General features: G+C 32.6%; 2 protein-coding genes across 6 annotated transcripts; one reads left to right on the forward strand and one right to left on the reverse strand.

Annotated features, from left to right (window-relative positions):
* Positions 1 to 2,175: 2,175 nt before the first annotated feature.
* On the reverse strand, positions 2,176 to 9,613 carry LOC125197128 (SEC-C motif-containing protein / OTU-like cysteine protease family protein). Of its 4 annotated transcripts, none has more exons than XM_048095837.2 (12): positions 9,499 to 9,613; positions 9,327 to 9,409; positions 9,180 to 9,240; positions 8,656 to 8,805; positions 8,455 to 8,516; positions 7,019 to 7,103; positions 6,487 to 6,636; positions 4,852 to 4,978; positions 4,192 to 4,325; positions 3,993 to 4,090; positions 3,003 to 3,141; positions 2,176 to 2,420 (listed from the first exon to the last, which is right to left on the reverse strand). In XM_048095837.2, exons 1-11 carry the CDS (start codon positions 9,544 to 9,546, stop codon positions 3,015 to 3,017), a joined length of 1,125 nt encoding a protein of 374 aa, XP_047951794.1. In that variant the 5' UTR covers positions 9,547 to 9,613; the 3' UTR covers positions 2,176 to 2,420; positions 3,003 to 3,014. The 4 variants fall into 4 exon arrangements, with proteins under 4 accessions (XP_047951794.1, XP_047951791.1, XP_047951793.1 ...); XM_048095834.2 differs by having other exon boundaries at positions 9,165 to 9,240; XM_048095836.2 differs by having other exon boundaries at positions 4,192 to 4,316; positions 9,165 to 9,240; positions 9,499 to 9,605.
* Positions 9,614 to 20,610: 10,997 nt separating this feature from the next.
* On the forward strand, positions 20,611 to 25,737 carry LOC125192760 (filament-like protein (DUF869)). Of its 2 annotated transcripts, none has more exons than XM_048090399.2 (5): positions 20,611 to 20,662; positions 21,997 to 22,064; positions 22,131 to 24,438; positions 24,510 to 24,567; positions 25,044 to 25,737. In XM_048090399.2, the coding sequence occupies exons 2-5, from the start codon at positions 22,058 to 22,060 to the stop codon at positions 25,518 to 25,520; spliced, it is 2,850 nt and encodes a 949-aa protein (XP_047946356.2). In that variant the 5' UTR covers positions 20,611 to 20,662; positions 21,997 to 22,057; the 3' UTR covers positions 25,521 to 25,737. The 2 variants fall into 2 exon arrangements, with proteins under 2 accessions (XP_047946356.2, XP_047946358.2); XM_048090401.2 differs by lacking the exon at positions 20,611 to 20,662 and adding an exon at positions 20,873 to 20,933.
* Positions 25,738 to 25,764: the final 27 nt, after the last annotated feature.

A 25,764-nucleotide genomic window follows, 5' to 3' on the forward strand; every position in this document is an offset into this window, starting at 1 on the left:
AATTAAAGTATTATTAGTGGAGAATGGATCCCACCTTATTACAGAGAAAAGGTTGGAAAATGCATATTTTGTTGGATGGACTAAAAAGGAAAGAGTGCATATTCTTGTGGCATGGAGGGAGTAATAAATAATTATAATGAAGAAAAAGTAAAATAACTAAGAGAATAATTACATACATTATTTTCTATATTATTCTCTGCCTTAATTTACTTTATCTTCACTCTAACTATTTATTACTCCATCCGTCCCACAAAAGATGTCACACTTTCCTTTTTAGTTTGTCCCACAAAAGATGTCATATTTTCCTTTTTGAAAAAAGTTCTATCTCACATGAATATAAAAATTATATTTTCTCTCTCCATTTAACACACAAAATAAAACCTCCTAAAATCATGTACCGTCTCATAAGTGTGATATCTTTTGTGGGATGGAGGAAGTATTATCTTTAAAAAATAACGATTAGAAAGAAACGCTTCATTGGAGTTTTGGAGTACTACTAAAGTAAAAAAAAAAAATGGCATATTGGCATGCATGGCCTTTTCTCCTGTCGGTGCAAGGATGCAGGGTTGGGAAAAGATGCTTAAATTGGTTCAATGTGATTGTAGGTGACTTCTGCTTTCTCTTACGTCACTTGCCATAACAAGATCAAAATAAATTGGATCAATATGTGTGACTTCTGCTTCTTACATCATTTGTAATCAATTAAGGAGTGGGCATATTTGGTGCACACCAAACGAAAATGATAAATATTTGTACGATTTTTCTTTAAATCAACAAATTTATGACCAAATTTTATACAATTAAAAACTTATCTATTTAAATAAAAAATAGATTTATTTATATATTTAATTAAAATATATAGATATACATGGAAAGTACATAACATTGAGGTCATATATTTATAATTTATGTATAATTCTTTTTATTTTTTTAGAACTATAAATATAATTAGTACAAACTTTAGTTCAAATTTTAAAAACAATAGAAAGGAAATTCAAATATAAAAATAAAAAATAAGATTAAAGGCTAATAAGTCTTTTTAGCTTGTCCACTTACTATATTTATTATTTTAATATATAATTAATACATTAAATTATTCAAATAAACTTATTTTGGTTGTACAAAATTTGGTTGTTTATCATCACTCTTTTTAAATTTAGTCTCTAAGAAATAAGATTTGCGAATTTATATTTCTAAAAAATGAAGAATAACACCTTAATCACACTAATCACATAGTATTATTTTGATTCAAGAAATTTTAAAAAATAAGTGAAGAGAAAAAACAAAGTAAAATTGTATATAAAATAGTAGTACAATGCAAAAAGAGTGTAAGACATTCACAATAGTGGAGCATAAACCCGCTCTATAAATCTGCCATTTCCCATTTTCCTTCTGCCACATTATCATTTTATCTTTCAACCCTAATATCTGTAATAGCAATCTATAAATCCACACTATAAATCCGATAATTATGTTTTTCACGTCACTACTATTTTTATATTTTTTTAATTTATTTTATTATCAAACAAAACAAAATACTAAAATAACATAATATGAAAAACTTAGTGATATTCAAATACCGAAAAAAACAAGATTTAAAATAAAAATAAAAAGGTACAAATAAACTTCTAAGGGTTACTTGACCAAATATCTTAAATCATATCGCACTAATTGGCACCCTTGTGATCTCAGCAGGTCGCTGGATTGTTTAGAATCATCAGACTCAGTGATTTTTGTGGTCATAGAATGACCTAGATTTCTGGTATTTTTAAGCCCAATTTATCCCCACCTATATAAAAGGACCTTGTGCTTGAATTTTTGTGTTCACCCGAGTGTTGCCGCTAATTTTTTCACGATTTGATGTTTTATATACTATCAACGAAAAAGTTAAAGACTTTTAAGAGTATAAATAAATATTGTGTTATTAAATCTAGTAAGGATTGAATTTAGATCACATGAACAACAAATCCTAGTCAAATTACGTTGTGTTAATAAATCTAATTAGGATTGAATTTAGAGCCATGAACAACAAATTCTAGTCAAATTACAATTCTAGTTTTTCCTTACATTAATTTTAGTCAAATTAAAACTTTTAATAATTAAGTTTTGTAGAATACAGTTTAATTTCATTAGAAATTATCCAACAATATTGTGTTACATAAGTCCATCCCCGTATAACACATTAAAAAATCGAAATAAATTAAAATTGTAATTCCATTTTAAAGGACAGACTATACATAAGTGACAAACCTTATAAGTTCATCACTATTCTAAAATGGTCACAAACTCCCAAGTTTTTCACTATTCTAAGTTTCTATCCATCAAAACTCTGAAGTATGAGCCGTTTATGTGCCTCTGCCTCTGCGGGGATATGATAAAGCAATTCCTCCTCAATTCATCAAATTAGCTGCAAAAATGGCCTGCAACATAAAATAACAAAAAAAAAAAAAAATGGACATATGATCAATCCTTATCTTCTATGAAGACATACCACCTAAACGGACGAACAACATACGAATAAAAGTCTAGCATCAAATTCAGACAATGGAGTACGAGATTGCGGTTGTTGAACTGTTAACAAGTCAAACTTGGACGAATGAGAACCTAACTGAAATTTATGAATATAGTGCGGTGGGGTTTTGATCTATGCAAAACAGGATCTTAATACAAACACGCAGAACAAAATCATTAGGAGGACATTTTTAGGTCAATGTTAGTTTATTTTTAGGTCATTTTAATTAATGATGACCTAAAACGATCTAAAAATGACATCAAACTCAAATTTTATAAAATGACCTAAAACTGATTAATATTGACCTTCCGTGTTTTTGGTTAATTATTGACGATTAGATCACCTAATCCTAGGGCCAAGAATTGGTTTGTTGGATTTAGATGCATTTTTGTTTGGATCATCTCCCTAGTGCAGTGACATGTATATTGATGCATAATGAATTTCCATTGAAAAACTATTGACATTTCAAGTAGTATACTCTATTATCTACCTGGAGGTGTGGTTAAATGCATAGTGCACCCATGTCAAGCGGCCCTCCATCAGAATGGACCAAATTTGGAAGGATCGTGCCACCTTTTCTACCTTGCTTTCTGTCCTTCCGGCTCTTACCATAGTCAACTGTTTGGTTACTGTTAACATAGCAATGTATAGAATCAAAAATGAAGATATGGGTGGTCCGAGAATGAGTTGGTTAGTTATGTTGCAGTATCTGTATAGCGATAGTCTTTTGGCGTTTCAAAAGAATCTCAAGGTCGGACTTAAAAATCAGAATCGTTTTCGCCTTTCATTTTGAATCTAATGCAAAGAGGAAACAAAAAGAGAACTGGGATTTATACCTACTAAGTCGTTAGATTTCAAAGTGCCAAACACAGTGCTATGCAGTACAGAACAACATAACAAGATCAAGTACGCCTAGCTGCACTTCATAAAACAATAAGAGGCTTTAGGAAGTGTGTGTGTGTGTGTATTGGCCTAGTGGTAGATGTGAATGCCCTAGATCAAGGTATCGGGTTCGAGTCTTTGAAACAATTCTGTTTATTTATCTATCTAAAAAATGATGCTTTAGGAAAATTTGGAAAATGTGAACATGCAAAATAATTTGGCCGACTTTGTGCTGTTCATTTATGTACACATACAATAGTTTTCCAGCCTTACATGCTCTGCTGTGGGGAATAGTACGAAATCTTCTAGTAACCTGCCAAGCTGTTGAAGACCTATCTCTAAAGGAAATAGAGTAGTATTCGAGGATAGTAGGAATAAAAGGTCAAATGGTTAAGACACACTAGGCATCCAACTGAGACCAAAGCAACCATGAGGATCATGTTTTGATCCTGATAATTTAATTTGGCATCTTAGAGAAGAACCAGTTTTGACCATGAATAAGCTTAATGCCTATTTTACTAGCCAGGTGGGAGTAGCTTTTAATGATTGACAAAATAATCAACTGCGAAGAATTATAAAAAGGCATTAAAAATCATACACTGGAAAACTAGCGGATGATCTCCCAGCAACTGTACCGCAGCAAGCCTTGAACTTCTTTTTTGAGCCACATGGGCAAGCCTTGTTCCTCGGGATTTTCTGCAGTGAGAAAGTGATGCAAAGTCACACAGAAATCAGAATAAACATAGAGGCTAAAAAGTAGTTCTGAATTCGGCATCAGTGTCTTGCACGTGATAAACCTTTTCATCAAGTTGTGGATCTTTTGTGTTATTTGTCTCTGCGTCACTTCCAGATAATTCCAATTCGATTGTTGTGCTTTGAACCAGTAGCATATGTTGATCTTTGTTCTCTGCATAGTGTTCGTCTGGAGAACCTCAAAGATACAACATGAAACAAGTAAATATGTGGTCAATAAAATAGAATGATCATAAAAATTTAATGGAGAAGGGAAATAGAGCATGCTACAGTACAGGGAGAACTCCATAATGCATTACAGTGTGTAAAACTGATAATCGGAGATGGGAAAAAATGAAAAAAATGAATCCAAAATAGATTATTTCAAGTTTCGTTTCAATGATGATACCTTCATATTTTGAATGAGAAGGTTATTGGATATAAGCATGTGGCGTATAACACATAGCTCAATCACATCTTACAGTCTAATTGCCAAAGAAAGGGACAATAATATCTTGCTACATAAAATAGCACTTGCCAAATATTCAATTTTTTTTACAAATTCAGTTGCAGTTAGTAATTAGTAAGTATTTCTCAAAAATAAAGCCTCAATATCAAAAGACAAGCATAAATGTGCAAAGATACTTCATAAAGGATAACATATTCAAGCAGCATAACACAACTTAAATAACAGATGCAGAGGAATAATGAAGATTAAAACCAACCATTCCCCGTAAAGCTTTCAGTTAACGGAGAAGATTCAGCCTCAACAGCTATATGATCTGAAGATCCTTCTTCAGCCACAAGGACTTCTATCGCGGCATCAACATCCCCACCCACTTGTTGTAGAGCCTATATTGGAAATTAGAAACATAAAAAACAAACTATTACTAGAATAACTGATAAGCATACTCCATATGAAGTAAATATATAGCAAGCTCATATCAAGGAGACGAAAAATTTCTGTAATACCTCACATATCATACCAAAAAAAATCCAAAAATAGTTTTTGGTATAACACAATTTTCAGCACGGTAATGGTATCAATTTACCTATATTGCATTTACCTATACTGCAGTATAACGAAATATTAATATATACCAAACATTACGGTATATATAGTTATTTTTGGTATATACTATATATGTGACATATACCGCATACACGATAACGGTAAATAGAGAACAACAGTATATAGCAAAAAATATATACTACCTCCATCCTTTAAAAAGAGAAAGTATTTACATTTTGGTCCGTTCCTTAAAATTAGAAACTTTCTATTTTAATAAACTTGTGTTCCTCATATGAGGTAGTACTCATTCTTCACTAACATTAATTCAATCACTTTTCACTTTTTCTTTCTATATCTCTGTCTTACTTAACCCGTGAGTGCCAATGTTATCAAATAGCGGATATGGTGGCGCCATGGCGCTATGGCATGGCGTTAGGTGGTGAAAACGCCATAGGACCATGGCGCTGCCATAGCACCGCCATATCCGCCATTTGACAACATTGCGTGTGTACTGCATTTAGGAATGGGGCATTATGCAAGAAACATGGATGTTAGAGTTGTATTTTATGCTTTATTAATTGTTTTAAGAGTTTTAGATGATATTTTTTATTATTTTCTTATTTTTGAATTAATATAAATATATAAGTATTATTTTATTAATTTAATTATTGACCGCCATATCCGCCACACTAATACTCCATATCCCTGTGGCGGTTTTTAGGCGAACCGCCATAAGCCGCCATACGAGATTGATAACATTGCCCGTGACAATTCAAATGTTTCTATTTTTGAAAGGAGGTAGTAGCATTACATATTTTAAGAGTATATTTCTAAAATCTAAATATTATTATAAAAATTTAAACCCTAATCATATTCTCTACATTTGAACTACTGCCTCACGACCCTCACACACAGACTACACTCCCACAAATCATAGATTCAAAATTTCACAAGGCTCCCGCTGACATAGCCCCACCATGAGGTCTACCACTTCACAACTCCATCGTGTGTTAAAATAGTGTTTTCGTTATAACAGTATTTGCATAGTATGTTTTGGTATAACGGTATTTTCAATAGTATTTTCGGTATAATGGTATTTTCGGTATAACAGTATTTTAGTATGCCGTATTGAAATCCGGCATGCCACATAAGTCCACTAAAACGTAAAACTACGCTATAACAAATTTCAGTAAGACGTGCAGAAAAAGCAGTACGGTAACGCTATTGAAATTGGTCAACCGCAAATTCGGCATACCAAATTTTTGGTACAGTATACTGTATGACTGATTTACTACAGTATATACCATGCACCATGGAGGAGGGAAAGGGCATGTTCAAACATAATAACCTGGTCAACTTTTCTAATATCTTCACATCCACTTCTGGCCATCACCATTTTGATAGAGTCTTCACATAAAGCATTCCTTCGACATTCCTTTCTGGACTTCCTGGCAGCTGCCTTTGGTTGATTGGATTTTGCTGAAAGATCAGCATCACCCTTTTGACATAGATAGAAGTTATCAGATTCGAGCTAAAAAAGATACACTCCCTCCGTCCACGAAAAATAGTCTCATTTTTTCATTTCAGAGTGTCCACAAAAAATAGTTTCATCCAAAAAAGGGAAGTTTCTCTCAAACTATTAGCACTATCCAATTCACTTTTTTCTATCTCTTATATTTTACCCACTTTTTCTCATTCTCTCTCTTACTTCACCAATTTTTCATTAAAACTGTGTCGTCCGCCCATGGGACTATTTCTGGTGGACGCAAGGCATATTATACGAGTAATATGTGCAGAGATTTAAAATTCCTTCAGAGGGTACAAATAAATGTTAAAATTCCTTCAGAGGGTACAAATAAATGAAACCAATGAGAGAAAACCTTTATAACAATCGGCCTAGCTGGTCCAGAGCATGTGTCTTCCTTTGAGCGGACACTATTATAATGTTTTCCATCATGGTACCACCTGCAAGAGTGAGCAAACTCAGAGATGGAAAAGTTACTTGAAAAATATCGCTTGGAAGGTCTTTCTGGAGTGGGAGAGGAATAATAAAAACTATACAATGAAAAATATTGGTTTATAAATAATGATATACCAGGAGTTGAGAGAGTTGGGAAATGCTACTAATAATACTATAGGTGCTAAGTTAGGCAATATATAGTCTAAATAAATGGCATAGTCATGTATTCCATATATCATAACACCTTAATATCAAGCACGAGTTGAAAACATTGTTCAAGCATCAATAGAACTTTTCCAATTATTGCAACTAGCCGATATTTAGCTATTGGGTGATAAGATACATGGAGTTGCTTTAATGGGAAAGTACAAGCTAGTAGAGTATACTAGCTAACAAAGGGATATCTGAAGCTTCTTAAATAGTAGAAAACATACCTCCATTAAAAAAAATTGTACATAATTTATTTATTACTATTATTTATTAAAGGAAGAAATATTCTCCAAGATATCTCATCATCTCATTTTGTGAGCTAAGGATAGTAAAAAAGATGAAACTTGGGTGAAAACGATATAAACTTTATGAAGCAAAAGCAGGATTATATGTCAGGGTGCATTTAGTCCAGTGAAACATTTTAAACAGGCAAATGAATTTGTAACCTAAAGCTCAGCCACAGTCCACCACATACACCCAAACCACATTTTAATGGGTTTTTTTCTCAAATTAGACAAAAATAGGAAGAAAAAAAAAAAGTTGTGTTTGGGAGACTTTTTTTAACTTCCGAGTATGGGTAAGATGCATTTCAATTTCATGTCCCTACTAGAGACGCATAACAAAGACGTGTCACTTAAAAACTATATAGTTGGAAGCCAGCAGAACCAAGTTCATGTAGACTGTGTTGGCTTGAGTCGTGATCTCCTTTATAGCATCTTTTAAGTTATTTTTTCAAGGGAATTCAAAAGCAAATAACACAGCAAGCAATGAAAATGGGAGTCGAACTCAAACCAGTTCAATGCATGAGTCCGCCCATTAAACCACTAGAGCAATCTAACTTTTTACAATTTAAGTGACTTGTCTTCATTGGAGAGGTGAAACAGAAAAGCGTCACACATTTGGAGCCGCGAAACGCAAACGCTTCTTAAGTTTTTGGAACTTAAAAATCTCCCAAATATGGGATCTATTTTGTGCATGCTCCTGTTTTAGAAATTTACCATTCTAATGACTTCACAACAATCCATCAGTGAAGCAGCAGCATTGACGAAGGGAGATGTGAAATCATTAGAAGGCCAGATTTTCTAGAATTTTTTGTAATATGGAAAAGTTATCATACTCAAGATATGGACAATAAACAGTACTTACAGATGAATCATCGGAGCTTCATGTTTGTCAAAATTCTGTATGTACCACCGCGGAGACATATTCTGTTCGAATAAATTTATAATAAAACTAATTAATCAACAAAATCTAACATAATGTTCCATAAAATTGAGCACATAAGGCACTCATGCTGCTGATAAGTAACAAAATCTTGATGTTTTGGACCATGGAAACATAACATACTCTGTGAATGCATATGTTCCTGTGAGTAACAAGCGAAGCTGCTTGCAGTTCGATGTGCCCTGCCCAAGTACCATCCTCTCCCATGGATTGGCAGTAGTTGTCAAATGGAACCTCATCTTCCACAAAAGGCTCAAACGTTTCGCGGTTGTCCTATTAGATGCAACTCATCAATCAGCAATATGGCACTGAAAGGCCAAACTACGTTAAAAACAAATTTTATAAAGTGTCCAATTCTGCGAATAGTTGTTACCACCATATTGATCTCACTAAGATACTAAAGGCAACCTAAACCCAATAACCAGACACATTCTCAAACAATTCCACAACGAAAAGAACCACAATGAATCACAAACTCGATATAACCAGATGACAACAAACATCCCTATCATCTCAGTAAACAAAAATCATCATCACTATTGTAACAAATGCATAAGCTGCTATGATCACAAGGCCAATGCAATAAACCTAGTCTGAAACAGCAAAAATAACTCAATTTCTGATAAATCCACCTTGATAAATCTCACCACCATGCCACGATACTTCTGATGCTGATCCTCATCACCTTTCAATTGATCACCCAATGCCCTGCCACCAAAAGAAGAATTAATCCGATCACATTCGTCACTCGAATAACACACACACACGCGCATCGTGATCCAAATTGAACGCACCTGAAAAGGCAATTACCATCTGCAGTGACCTGAATTATCTTCAAACCTAAATCATCAAGCTGCTTCACTCCTCGCTTTTTGCTCTGTTTCACAACTCAAAACAAATATCAAACAAACCCCAAAACTTAGAAAAATAGCAAAGCGGCATCAGTGTTAACTAATGATTTATTACGTGGGTCTGTTTACTGGGTTTGGGCTTTTGATGCTTTGCTTTAGCCATATATTTCGCCTTCGATGGTTTTGTGACACACAATTTTCAAATTAAGGGTTGGAATTTTCAATTTGAGATTGATTTTTAGGGCTATCTCTATTATTTATTTCATCCCAAGTTGTTTATCATGGTAATTTCCTTATTTATTAGGGCTATCTCATTATTAAATTCTTTTACTTTATTTTATCGCAACTAACACGCCATGATAATTATTTCCTTAATTATTTTTCGATCACTTAGTTATTTTTGAAAGATTGAGATTTTTTTATATTAAGGATAAGGAAGAAGTTGAGAATAATATCAAAGTGCAAAGTGGGGTTATTACTTTTGGGGTTGAAGAAATTATTTCTCCACATTACTCCATAATAATAATGATGTGAACAAATAATCACGTTAGTTATCTTATCAATTAAATTTATACGTTATATTAAATAATCACATTAGTTATCTTATCAATTAAATTTCGACGTGATTTAACTTTCTAACAATTTCATTTTACATGAGGTTAATATAGTTATTCATGATATAAATTCGATTTTAAATCATAAATTGATTCTAGTTGAATTTAACAAATTATCTAATGTGAATATGTGTTCCAAATCGGGTTCATTGTTACATCAAAGGTTCGTGGATAGATTGGGGACGAAGGATCGGGCTGAAAAGGGTTGCTGAAGAGTACATAAGGACGGACCCGACCGGGTCAGAGCCAAGGGCTCAACCACCCATCCGAGTCACCGAAAGAGGTTAGTTATTCATAACACTTTCACCATGGGCAGAGCCACATGGAGGAATGGTGAGGCAAATGTCTCTCTTCAAAAAAATTATTTTAAATCCTTCTTTATATAAATGCCCCTCAATATCTTAAAATTTTGTACTCCATATAATATATTATTGCCCTTCCTCATATCAATTCATAGATCCGCATATGACTTTCACCACTTCCTCTTTTCATCCTATAAAATTTTGGTTCACTTTTGTGGGTGAACCTCATTATCCTTTTGGTTTTTGGTTAATCGGATCAAGAACCAATCTGGAAAAATCATCCATGGCTCGATTTCACAACGAGAAAATTCAAATTCACATTGTTTGGTATCAAGAGTGATTGGTTCTTTTTCTGTTTTACATTGATGGTTTAATCAATGATGAGCTATTCTCAAAAAGATATCTGATATTTTTTATTGGACGATATATTAATGTGAGAACATATATTTTTATATATTCATATATGAGATAAGTTTTTCTAAAAAGGAAATATGATATCTTTTGAAGGAATGTGTGACATCTACTAGAACAGAGAGAGTACTAAATTATCTTGCTTATAACATGATAATAGAAAACTAAAATAAAAGAATTCCTTTAAAATAATCTAATAAAAAATAAATTGTCTTGTGTAACTAATAAAAAACTACTATAAACTAAAAACTAAACTTGAAATCAAAATGAACGAAGTAAATAATCCTAATAATTCAAAATAGTAGTGCTTGACATCGACACTTGAGCTCCTCCTTGGCGTAGAAATTCATCATCATTGTCAAAGATGATCTTCTCATTTAGGTCACAAAACATCATGTATGGTTTCTTCAAGGTAGGTTTCACAGCATCACATTTCATAACCATGAACATGCATTCGAAGAGTTCTTTCTTCAAGGTAGGTTTCACATCATCACGTTTCATAACCATGAACATGAGTTCAAAGAGTTCATCAATCTCCTTATGAAGATTCTTCTTATATTCACCTTCACCGCTAAGATACAGCATCCCCAAACTTGCGTGAGAAGGTGGAGACGTCCAGTCCAATAAGAGCTTTCTTCTCATCGGGTGTTGATTCCATAGAGGCATCATCGTTGTGTACTTGGGTGTTTGGGTGATGTTTTAGAATATCAAAAGTTCACAGAGTGCATGTTATGTAAATATAATATACTATATACAGTAGTTAAAAAGGTTTGAATATGATTTGCATATCAAGAATATATATAGGTCGCGTTAAGATGATAGCTAGCTTAATTTGATAACTTTGCTAACCAATCAACAAAATATATTAAAAATATCAACACAACGAAATGAGTATATCAACAGAAATTTAGATCGACATAGCTTGGTCATTGCGTTGACATTTAAATATAATGGATGACAACTAGGATTAAGGTGATAACCATATAACTCAATATGGACTGCACAGTTAAAAATGTGTGGTCCATATTCATTCAAAAAAACTACTATCATTTTCAGATAAAAAAATTATAGAGTATCACTTTTCAGAAATTTTTAAGAGTAATTTAGTTACTGAGATAATTGAAAGGGATGGGTAATTTAGTGAATTGGACTACAAAATCACTTTCTATCTCCTAAAAATTACTTCATCCGTTCCCCAATAAAGTCTTGTTTTGTCATTTCCGTTTGTCCCAAAATAAGAGTCATAATAAAAACACTTTTACCATAAATAATAAGTCGGTCTCACATTCCACCAACTTATTTCACTAACGTTTTATTATAAAACTAATATATATAAGTCAGACTCGTATTTCACTAACTTATTCAACTCATTTTTCTTTATATTTCTTAAAACCCGTGTCATAACCAAATAGGACTCCTAATGCGAACGGAAGGAATATCTTAAAACTTTAAATTTTAACAACTCTCTCAATTAAAATTAGTTTTTAAAAAAAATATATATATATCAAGTTAAAGGTAATTTAACGAGGATTCAAACGAAATCCTAATTGTATGGTATTATATTAAAGGCTGAAGAAAACAATATTATAGTATAGGAACAATGATATTACTAAATATATCATTTTTATGTAATAAAAATATTATTTGTAATCTCTCGAAATATTATTCCACATTCAAAACAACAATCAAACACATCACCAACACCATATCATTTTTATGCAACAGAAATAGCATTTCTGATTCCTCAAAATTAATTTCACAATCAAAACAACAACCACACACATCAGCAATACCATATCATTTTAAAATAAAATATACCATTTTTATGCATGAAAATATCATTTCTAATCCCTCAGAATATCATTTCACAGTTCAAAACAACAGCCAAACAATACAATAACTTCGTATTCATTTTTCATTCAAAATATGTCATTTTTAATCCATGAAAACAATATCATTATTTATATCTTATACTCCTGATATAATACCATGCAATTAGGATTTCGTTGGATATGTTATAAAATTATCTTTGATTTGATTCTCCATCTGTTCTACGTTACTCGAGTCACTGACGGACCCAGGTAGGGTCGAGTGGGGTCGACCGACCCCATCGTCGTCCGCTGAGAGCTGCCAGAAACTCCATTAAAGGACTTTTGAGATCCGGCGCAACTCCACCTTCGACTCCACGGAGCTCCGCCTTGAAGCCAAGAGACAGATCTCCACCGAAATTCTTCATCCTTTGAAATAAAAGAGAGAGATAGATGAGAATAACAAAGAGATGGAGAGGAAGAGGGAGGTGTTGCCGCTGTGGAAAGGAGCGATGGAGAAGAAGAAGTGTTCTAAATTCTAATTCTATGAAATGGGCTAAATAATTGGGTCTACTCTTAAAAGTGATAGTTATAGATTAATTAAGAGTAATTATAATTATATGTTCATTTTATTAATGATAATTTCATCATATTTTTTATTTATTTATTTTTTTTGTAAAATTATTGATAAATATCAATAAGATTAGTTTTAAAAGTAAAGATAACATAAAAAAAAATAAGTTACTAGAAAATAAACTATTTAAAGTAAATACTTTTTAAAAAATAATTATTTAAATAATATATTTATTATTATTTTCTAGTGTATTCGACCCCACGAGTTTTAATTCCTGCATCTGTCATTGACTCGAGTCACTTCTTTTTTGCACTCGTTTTGAAAAAATTATAATAAATAGTAAAAGGGAGAGAGTACTATCTCTCAACTTTAAATATTTGTTAAGTATCATTTTCCCAAAACGACTGCAAAAAATAAATGACTCATGTAACGTGAGACGGAGAGAATACATTTTTTGTAAACAAATAATTTAAATTTAAAGTGTTATGAGAAATTTAAAATAAAAGTTGCGGTAAAATAAAGCCATATAAATCTAGCTGTAACACTTGGAAGAATTTAATCTTCGCTTATTCGTTAAAAAGCAACAAGTATGGTAATATGCACGTGATAAGAGATTTAAGTCTTTGACTTTTAAAGATTTTTGAAATCTCAAGAAGATATAATATTGCAGGATACTAATACAAGAATCATATATATAAATGAGAAGTGGGGCCCCTTTGTGTGCAAGATGCACTTATGAATTCCAAAGAGGTGTTCCATGGCCGAAATGAACACAAACATGAGAACTGGTGGAGTTGAGACAATATTTGTATTTATGTTATTGGTTAGCAATACACCAATGAGGAATAGTTCAAGGCATCGCATCCACTAGCCCACAACTATGTTTGATAGTGTTAACTATGAAAGGTTCAAAATCACAGGTTACCTCTCCAAATGCAATAACGTTTCTTGAGAACTGATCAAAGAGTTTGCATATATGCATATATGTCTTGTGTTGATTGAGCTTGCAGTGCTCAATATGGAGGATTATTGGCATTAACGTGAATAATGACCAAGAGTAGTGGAGTGAGATCATGGAAAGCCTTTTGGCTCTCCACCTCCTTAATGAATTTGATATATTGCCGTTTAATGCAAGACCTTTCATGTGGTATCTTAGATAAATTGGTGGATTTGAGAAATGAGAAATACAACAAATCAAAGCATTTATCTCTTTTCTCTTTTAGCTCTTTAGTATTTTAGTTTGCATTTTATGAGCATTGTGTTGTTCGTTTCTCGTCTCCAAACCAATTTTTGCGGAAAGAGGATACCTCTACAGTCGACTTGATGAAGATAATAGTTTGTTTTCTTATTACTTTCGTCATATTATTTTTATAATATTTACCTTTTTTTTCTTTTGTAATAGCAAGAGTTTTATGTGATATAAAGCAACGCATGGATCGGACAACTTACAAAGAAAGTTCTAAAATTTTCGAAAAGAGTAATGTGAAGAATTAATAAAAGGTATGATCAAATGATTGGGCAACTTACGAAAAAAGTTCTAAAATTTTTGAAGAAAGTAGTGTGAAGAATTAACAAAAGGTAAGATCAGTAGGGGGATATCACAATGCCCCATTCTTTTATTGCTCCATTTGCTTGGTCTTTGTTACCCTCTTTTAGTGGTAGGTGACTTTATAATTGCAGCTATATTAATCAAGCAAAATTAAAGATAATTTGTCACCATGAAGTATTTGAAAAATAAAACGCTAACAGTAGTAGTTAGTCCCATAGTGGAAACCAGATCATTAACTTTAATTGGAAGCTAAAAACTAAGAAACATAACGCGACAAACCGTCCCACTCAGCTCTCTATTTCTCAGTAGGTAACTAATCTAATCAATAATCAAATGTGATTAAGGGGTGACTTCAATTTGTTGGGAAACAAGCTAGGCATCAGCCACATAGCAATAATTGCTGTCTAATTAACGGCATCACCGACTCGTTTGATAAAAAAGATGGGATATGAGAAGATATGTAAAACTAGATAAGAAATACGGACTTCATGTCAAGATATGCAAAGATATGATTTTTTTTCGTTGTTGTTTGATAGAAAAGAAATTATCTAAATTTATATTGTATATTAAATAATATGGCTTAACTTGACAAATTGGTAATATACATAAACAAGGTTAATGTTATAATTTTGGTAAGATTAGATAGGGTCCTAGTCTTATACTGGGCTTTGAGTTAAGCTTAACTATGATATCAAGCAATTAGAAATGTCCATATATAATTCTCTATCTTGGTATTACTAACTTATCAAATATGCCCTAAGTTGAAATAAAACAACAAGAATATCACGTTCATTAATCTCATTAATTTTCTTCATAGGGTAGTGATAAAACGCAAACTCATATATTGTATAAACTCTAAACTTTTCAACACAGTATCAACACAATGTCAATCCAGTGTAAAATTTCAAAATTTTGATGTCAACACAAATTCAACACGGCATCAATCGTTGACACTATGTTGACATTTTTTGTTGCTATTATTTTATCATTTGTTAATATTTTCTAACAGTTCAAATCATAGTTTGAAGTTTGTATAATATTTAGAGTTTGCGCTTACTCAGATTTCATATTTCATATATATCATTTTATTTTTTGGCAGTGCTGAATGAACGTATAACATTAACCCTTGAAATTTGGTATTCAATTGGCCAGTTTTCACATAATAATAATGATATGTACATTATATTTTTAGACATTGTTTATTCTTATGTTTTATAGTACTTTTTTAATAGTTTAATAAATATTGTATAATTGTTCTCCACTCACAATATGATCTACGTAATATTTATTAAAAGTACTCGTGTTATTATACCTGCTTGAAAGAGGTGGTATTATATTTTAACAATATAAGTGTTTTTTTTTTTTGCTTTTTCGGGAAATAAAAAAGAAAAGAAAAGGTAGTAGTAATACTTTATGGTGCATTCTCTTTGGTGGACGTTAGATATTTTCGATAAAATAATAAATAAGAAATTTTCTCCTTTTAAATCCCTCTTTTCTATTTTTCCATGAAAAGATGGAAAAAGTTCTATTAATTCTCTTCGTTTTATGGAGTACTAAATTTACCCAAAAACTCAACCTTATCGGTTAAGATTTTTGGAAAGGCCACCCAATGCTCTCTGACATTTTGTTGACCAGATGTTGAATTTATAGTTTTACTCCATGAAGATAGAGAGTCATAATTAACTAATGTTAACGTTACCTTAATGAATTGGTAAGTTATCAAGACATGATCATATTATTCATATTTGGTCTAAAAATATGATAAATGATCATATTTGCTTAACTTTAGTATCTTACATATATAATTAAGATCTGTTTTAACTAATACGAATGGTAATAATTTAGAATGCGAAAATATATTTTAGCTATTTTCTTTAATATTAATTATATAATACGTATATTTTTAGAAAATATGAATTATTTAAACAAATGAAATTTACTTATATATAAAAATTATTGTGACATGGATCCCCTAAGATGAAAGTCCTAAATTTGTCAGCAAAAAAAGTCCATCCGAGAAATCATTATATATCAAAAGAAATTAAGCGTGTCCCCATTCAACCTAAATCGTTAAATAAATATATGAAATTTGCATAGAAAATTAAAATACAATGAAGGAGAACTCTAAATTATGGCAAACTAAGTTTCACGTGCTGTCGTTTGAATATATGCTTCAAACTTGCAAACAATATTATGTCATTTGTTATCATTAATATCAAATAGAAGTTTTTTTAAAGAAATATCTCATTTATAGCATAACAAAGGAACTATATATTTGGAGACATCGAATATACTACTCTCTTTGTCCCAATTAAAATGATATATTTTCCATTTTAGTCTGTTCTAAGCAAAATGATACATTTTTATTTTTGGTAACTTTTTCTCTCAAATTAATACATTGAGCCACTTTTCTTCTCTCCTATTAAATATTTAACACTATTTCTCTCTCTATTTAATACCTACACCTACTCTTTATTTCTTCTATTAACCACATTAACAAACAACTCCTAAAATCTCATGGCGACTAAGAAATGTGTCATCTTAGTCGGGACGGAGAGAGTAATTATTAGGTATTAGTATTTGCAAACGGAAGGGGGCATTTTACAAGATCTCACATTTGATTAAAGTTTTATGAGATATCGTTTATAAGTCTAATTTATTTTTAGAGGACAGCAAATATAGGAGTAGTAATTGTTACTCCCTCTATCCGCGAATAGGAATCATGTTTTCTATTTTAGTCCGTCCGGAAATAAGAGTTCTGGTTCACTTTTATCATAAATGGTAATAGGGTCTCACCTTCTACTAATTAATTCTATTCACATTTCATTTAAAACTAATATATACAAGTGTGACTCATATTCCACTAACTATTTTCCACCAGTTTTTCTTAACATTTCTTAAAACTCGTACCACCTATAAATGAGACTCCTAATGAGGGACGGGCAGAGGGAGCATGTATTAGAGTACTATTTGTAAACGGAAGGAAGCCTTTCATAAGATCATATATATCGAAATAAAGTTTTAGAAGGTCTCGCTTATAAGTCATACTATATTTTAAGTTTTAACCCAATAAAATAGTTACTCCATATCCCATCATCAAATTAAAAAATTTAAAATTAATTTGATTATATAAAAGTTAAGTGTCATTGTCACTAGCTTTAATTTAACCTATACGAGACCATTATGGCAAGTACTAATTTATTACTATAGGTTAATTAAACTCCATGATTGGTTGCTTAATAACGCACTAACCTGTTAATTAAAGAATAATTAATATAATGATGATAAGGTAGCAATTTGTCAAACAATGACAACTCAATAAAAAAAGCCTTATGATGAACTTTCACTTCTCCACTTTAAAAAGCACCGTCAACCAACTACTACATTTAAATCTACTGCTACAAAGGAGGTTGAAGTATTTTATTTATTTTATGTTTATTGATATTTATGTAAAAGATTAGTCCCTTTACCACACTCTAGTTAAATCGGAATACAATTTTGATTTGTTCAATTATAGTTGAATCATTAGCAAAAATTAATGTAATGTATTTAATTTTTTTATTTTATTATTTACTATCATTTCAATTAACAAATATTTCCAATCCATCCATGAAAAAATAATCTTAGTAATAGACGGTTTGAGTTTTAATAGAAATTTAATAAAGTACACAATAAATAAAGATAAAATGTGTTTAAAATATTGTTAGTAGAAAATGAGAATCATATCTCTAAGAGATAGAAAAACAAGACTATTTTTTATGGACAAATATAGCATTTTATTCCCTCTCCTTATTTATTACATACTCAATTACTTATATATTGTCTAACTATTTAACTAACTAAATATAATTATTTTTAAATCTTATGTTCAAAATTAATGGGATAGACAAAGTATTATAATAGCATGAAATTTTGTATCAGTATGGAGTAGTTGGTTTTATTTAAAATCAGGCTAAATTTGAAAAAGTTGATTTTACGATGACAAAATGAAACCAATGATAAGGCATTTCCATCTCGTATATAGATCGAGGTTTCAGTGTATGAGTGCGTTTTTATTTTCCATCCAATAATAATGGTATTATAACATACTAGCTAGTTACTTAACCAAGAAAAATTAGAAAATAGATTAAAAATTAATGCATTGTTATTAGATTAAAACACAGTTCAATTCTCATCGTAAACTTCGATTTGCAGTACTAAATATATCTAAATACAACTTGTAAATTTTGTCAGTCACAGAAAATAAAATAACATTAAATTTTTATTTCGTTACAAACGACTAATTGTTCGGTTTCAGAAATAACATTTCCAACGACCACTCGTTCAATTTGGCGTCACCATAAATTTATTAATTATAATTGAAGTTGATCGAAAAATAAACACGAAATGATTATAGGTTAGAAAGAAATATCTTAGCAAAATAATTATATTTTTTTTTTAAACTTAATTATACCAATGGATGGTTATGAAAACTGATGGATACATTCGATATTGACGCCCGACCTTCAGCTCATCGGGTCAAAGCAACCCGGATACTATCCATTTTCTCTCTCACTCAAACCCGACCCACCCAACAACTCAATATCCTGAAATATCCATTTTCAAGAAAGTATTTAAATGTTAACCTTAATCGAAATAAGAAAATAAAAAAATTAAAGAAAAAATATACACACAAAACTAATCTGAACAATCCCAAAAATACATGGGTACACACAAAAATGCAATTTATTTGAGTTTGTACTGTCAGTATCTATTAGTATAGCAATACCTTACATATATCCTCCCTCCGTCCCGGCTAAGATGACACATTGCTTAGTCGGCACGAGATTTTAGGAGTTATTGGTTAAAGTGTTTAATTGGAGAGAGAGAAGGTGGGTGTAGGTATTAAAGTAGAGAGATTAAGATAGATGGATATTTTAATAGGAGTGAGAAAAAGTGGTTAAGTGTATTAATTGGAGAGAGAAAGTTACCAAAAAAAGAAAATGTGTCATCTTAGTTGGGACAAACTAAAAAGGAAAACGTGTCATCTTAAGCGGGACGGAGGGAGTAGTATTCTCTCTGTCCCAAGATAGTTGGGACATTTTCCTTACGCACGGAATTTGAAAAATTGATATAATAAAGATTAAAATTGAGAGAATAAAGTAAGAGAAAGAATAATTTAAGAGAGCAAAGTATATATGAGAAATGATAAAGTTTTTGCTAAAAAAAAATAACTCAACTACCTTGGGACGTAGGGAGATTATTTAATGTTTTAATTTAATTTTATTTCCGTGGCAACCATATTTCATAGTATATCTCGGCTTTCTCTATTAAGCTTACTAATTAGTAACTCCAAAAATATAAATAAGTTTAAATCTTAAAAAAAAAACCATGTGAGAAAATTTGGCTCTTCATATTTAATATTTGTTGTTGAAATTCAGCCGATTTAATATTCCATAAATTTCCCTCCCTAAACTCAATATGGAATTTCTACCAACCAAGAAAATACTTAAATCATAATTTATCGTCTTACATCAATAGGAAAAAACAAGTTAACTCGAATTAGAAAGTCGATTTTTCAGTATTAGACAAAATAGAAGAATGAATTACAAGTAAGAGAAAAACATAGAGAGAGCTAAAAAGTGCTCAAGATTTCATAATTCTATTTTGTGTACTATCAGAGTGCTTTTTGTTTAATTTTGTATAGAATTGATGTACCTAATAATTTAATAAATAAATTTAATAGGAAAGTCTGGAATATTGGTTGGCACATAAAATAATCATATGCAAAAATGAATTAAAACCTTGAATAATATAAATCATTTTTTATAAAATAAAATGTATTAACCATATATAAAATCCGCAATCAATTTTCTTTTCTATTATTATAATCCATCCACAAAAATCCACAAAATCTTTCACTTTTTTCTTTTTCTTTTAGTAATAAAATATGTAGAGTATAAATATGTGTGTGTAAAAATAGGAGTGATATATTTGCAAGTTGCGATAGTGGTGTGCTCTATGAGAAGCCATCGGAAACCGGTGAGTCATCGGAAACATGTGATTGCTATTATTATTAATCTACTTTTATTCATTACTATATTTCATTCTCTCCTTCCAGATTCATTGTGTGCATGCAAATCCGTGTGTTGAGAGATTTATTTTTAAGAAATTGAAGATTAGTTGCGTTATTGATTTGGATTTCTGTTGCACTGCTTCTAAATTTTTTTCTGGTGGATTGGAATTTTCATCAGAAATTATTCTTCGATTTTCTATTGTTGCAGCTTTTTAAGGAGCAGAGCATGAAACTGAGGTTTTATTTCTCCATTCTTTCTAAATCTCTTCTTCTATTTTATCATAGCATAAATTTTGGAATATATATCTTTGGTTTTCGTTAGAAATACAGCCTAAAAAAAAAGAACTTTACAAATAATGGGTACTAGATTTATATGCTTTTATTTTTTGAATTGGAACTCCTTTTTTATAAGTAACTTGTCAAATTCGGGACTCAATTGACACGTCATTTCTTGATTAACCAGAAGGGGAGATCTTTAGTTTTAAGGTAAAACCGACGTTTGTGTTGTGTTTAAATTTATCTATGAGTTGGTAGGTTTTAGTTTTACAACCACAATTTGTTAGCAACATCTTAGATCATGATTTGTGGTTTTTGCTTCTTGATTTTACTAATCTCTTGTTTTATTTAATGTCATTAATTTTCCTTTTACTCCCGTTTTTCTTCACCTCATCGTATTGTTTGATGAATACCTCAGGGTGTGTTAAAATACATAACTCTAATCTTTATATTTTCTTATTACAAGTGCATACGATATTCATTACAAGTGCATAAATTTTCATGGTTAGTAGTTCTATAATAAGAGTTTGTTATCAAATTATTACGATCCCTCGTTAAAGTGTTGAAATTTACAATGTTAGCAACTAGTACTACATCCAAAGGGTATGGTAAATAATTAAAAACTTCCTTGTCCTATAACAAATTAAATGTTTTCTTTTTTTTTTATTGCCCAAGTAAAAAGATAATATTTTTTATTTTGGACTGTGCCATTAAGAATAAAACATTTCTTAAAATGGAATCAAAATCATCTATACTTTTTCCTCTATCTTTATTAATTCATAAACAACACTACATAAAATTAAAAAAGCATATGCTTTGAGTTTGAGGAGTATGCAGCAACATGACTGAGGTTTTTGTTTGCCAGTTGCCACATTGCCGCATAACATAAATAGGCTAACAAATTTACACTGAATAAATGTATATGATCTATTTTAATTTAAATTAAATAACCCAACTGTAACATTAATTTTCATCCATCATGTTCCATTTTTACAGTTAACCATCCAATTTAATGTTTCTTCAGGTACAGCAACTTGTGACACAGAAAAGGCACAACATAACATTGTAAAGTAACAAGTCAAGGTATGGCAGGTAAACATCTCTCTCCCCCCCTCCCCCCCTCTCTCTCTCTGGATGAAACCATTCATGCTGCTGCAGGGTGGGAGAAAGCCAAGAAGGATGCCATTTCTTTGAAGAAAGACCTCGACAAAGCGCTGCATCAGAAAGCCGCTTCGGAAGAGAGAGTCAGCCACTTGGACGCGGCGCTCAAGGAAAGCACGCAGCAGCTACACCATGTGCGAGAAGATCAGGAGAGAAGAATCCACGGAGCTATGATGAAGGCATCGGAAGAGTTTGAGAAGAAACGGATCGATCTGCAAGGAAAGCTAGCAGAAGCTGGCAAGAGGATCGCTCGAACAGAAGCTGAAAATTCCCAACTCCGTAATGCTCTATCCTCGAAGGAGAAGGCCATTGAAGAGTTGAGCAAGTATAAAACTCAGCTCGAAGCTGATCTGAATGCCTTTGCGCTGAGAGTAGATTCCTCTGAGAAAGAAAAGGCTTCCCTCAGCTATGAGGTTCGTGTTCTTGAGAAGGAACTTGACATTCGGAACGAGGAGACAGAGTTCAATCGCCGCACAGCAGAGATAGCTCAGACACAACACCATGAGAGCCTGAACAAAGTTGCCAAATTAGAGTCCGAGTGTCAAAGGCTGCGTCTCCTCGTGCGCAGACGGTTGCCTGGCCCTGCAGCCTTGACAAAAATGAGGAATGAAGTCAAAATGCTTGGAAAGGATCAAGCTGGAGCTAGAAGAAGAAGATCGAATTCTTTCATGATTACCTCCGCTGATTATCATATTGATGATGCAGCAGCTAATACAAAGATCAATCTTCTGACGGAGCAGCTGCTTAGATTGGAAGAACAGAACAGGAGTCTTCAGTATGCACTTGACAAAAAATCAAGCCAATACCAGTTTTCCAGCAACATGTATGCTCAGGCAGCACCCGGGTCATCACAGGGCGATGCACAAGAGGAAGGATCGTTCAAGAAGGAGCGGACTGAGCGGTCACTGGCAGCACTGTCTGATTTGGGGAGTGATGACAAAGCTAGCTGTGCAGAGTCTTGGGGTTCTACATTAGTATCAGAGCTCGAGCGTTTCAAAAATGAGAGGCAGTTGGCCACACAATCTAACGGGTACATGGAAACTCCAGAGATGAATCTCATGGATGACTTTGCTGAGATGGAAAAGTTGGCCATAGTTAGTATTGATTATCCAGCCACAAGCTCGCATCATTCCTCTGAGGAAGGCAATGGTCCCCCAGAAGGGCGTTCCTTGCCAATAATTGCTAGTGACATGGTTCCGGTTCATAGCAATGAATCACAAACTTCAATTTCAGACAAGGATATTCAATCTGGAAACACTTCAGCCAATAGATTTCCGAAGAAGCTGGATGACTTGCTGAAGATGCTTCTTGAGTACTGTCAAACATTGAAAATAAGCCCTCATGAAGTATTGGAGGATATGAAGGTTGCTTTAGAGCATGACAATTCAGATGCGGTGTATTTTAACAAAAAAGGAAGTCAAAGCCATCTTCATGCAACGACACATTCCCCAAAAGTAAGCAGGCAAGCCTCAAATAAATCTTGCAACCTAGAGGCTGATACAGGAATTGCCAGTCATATCTCAACCACAAATAAGACAGATCAGATGGAGAGTAATGTGGGCACTCAGATAAGCAAGATTCTTGAGCTACTTGAAGGGATTAATATATTACCTCGAGATAATGGTGCAGCAGAGGATGATAAGCGTTTACCATACAAGAATTTGGCAACGCCTACAGGCTACATGGTCCGAGTGTTTCAATGGAAATCAGCTGAGCTATCTGAAGTTCTAGAACAGATTTTCCAAACTTGCAATGAATTGCAGAAAGGAAAAGCCAATCTTGATCAATTTGTGCAAATTGTAGCTTCTAGTTTGGACTGGTTGGTGAACCATTGCTTTTCCCTTCAAGATGTTTCGAGCATGAAGGATGCCATGAGGAGTCGTCTGGAGTGGGATGAATCAAGAAGTGAGAGTGACTTTGATAGTGGATCAGCTAATCACTCTACTGGGTCTAATAGAGTGAGCACCCAAAGAGAAGATGCTAAAAAGTTGACTGTCGAACTAGAAAATACATATTTGTCAACTATTGATTTTGAAGGGAGGGCTCAGTCACCAATTTTCAAGGCTGAAGCTTTCAAGAATCAACCCAAGAAGGAAACAGCATTGCAGTCTATGGGCAATATTGAAGATCAAATAAAAAATCTGAACATGACAGAGGTCCAGGAGACCAAGTTCATGGACACTAACCATGAACAGAGAAATGCTTGCATAAAAATATCATGTCTGAAGAATGATCCGGAAGATAAGAGTAACTCTGTTAAGAGACAGGAAGAGACATGCAGTAACCAAGAGACACAGCCAAAAAGGTACATTTTGTTCTAATCTTAACTTAGGAAACACATTTTTAGGCTTTCTTTTTCTAACTTTGTCATTTCAGCATGAGAAGCAACGGAGTTCAGGATGATGGAAAGCCCTGTGAAAAACAACTCAGAGATGTAAGTCTACGTCATCCATCATTCAACATTCCGAAATAAAAATGATTTGCAAAGATCTCAAATTTGCATCACTATAGATAGGTGTTGCAAATTCAATCATATTCTTCTAGGAAACACAAATTTTAAAAACCATAGATAGGTGTTGCAATCATATTCATTCAGTCAGTAGAAGAAAGAAATGGCTCTTGTAGAGTCAGTAATCATCATTTATTCATGTAGTGTTCTGCTGCATATGCATATCTATGAATCTCAGTCTTGTACTTAGATGAGCCACAATAACCAGATAATGAGAGGCTCATCCAAGATATAAAAAAAGGAACGAGTAGTCTTGGAAGATAATAACTTTGCACTAGATGTACGTCCTCATTATTTTGAACATCGGGCAATTTGCTTGTCTTAGCTTAAAGAGTAAAAACAGTTGTTCGTGTATAATGCACCTTTGACTTCATAACCCATAATTACCTCTAATTTTCCAGGATTGGGAGATTAGTGCAGCTTCCGAGAAATTGGCAGAGTGTCAAGAAACTATCCTCAATCTTGGAAAGCAATTGAAGGCATTGGCTTCACCAAGGGATGCAGCTATTTTTGATACTGTTGTGTACACACCTGCTGACTATGTAATTACCAGCACACCAACTTCCAAAAGAATCCTTAGCAAAAGATTGTCTCTACTAGATAATATGCTAGCAGAAGACGGTGACAAAAATGGTGCTTCTCCAACAACCACAGATCATATTCAAAATGGAAACACCGGTTCCATTGTAAGTACTAATGCCGCATCAGAGTCGTGGAGCAAGTTTACTGATTCGGATGGTATCACAGGCAAGGTAAACACAAAAGAAAAAGTTTCCATGGCTATCGTCCCTCGCAAGAAAAAAGAGGGACGAAACTTTTTAAAGAAGTTGTTTTTGTGGCAAAAGAAAGGCGACAGAAAGAAAGCACTCTTCTCTTAATCCGCAATGTCACAATGGAGCTCAAAACGGATTTCTATTCCTGCTGTATTATTCTTCTACTGCCTATATAGAGGGTGAAGTCTTAACAAAGGCTTGATTATTTTTGTATATCTTGCTGTAAATTTAGCCACTAGATGGATTATTGCATATAAAGAACTCAAAATAAAGATGGGAGTGAAGAGAGGAAGATAAGAATACCCATATTCGAGTGCTGCCACTGCTGGGAATTTTTCTTCAACTCTAT

The sequence above is a fragment of the Salvia hispanica genome, chromosome 4, assembly GCF_029641045.1.
Source record: "Salvia hispanica isolate PSC_SH4W2 chromosome 4, Shi_PSC_v1, whole genome shotgun sequence".
NCBI lineage: Eukaryota > Viridiplantae > Streptophyta > Magnoliopsida > Lamiales > Lamiaceae > Salvia > Salvia hispanica.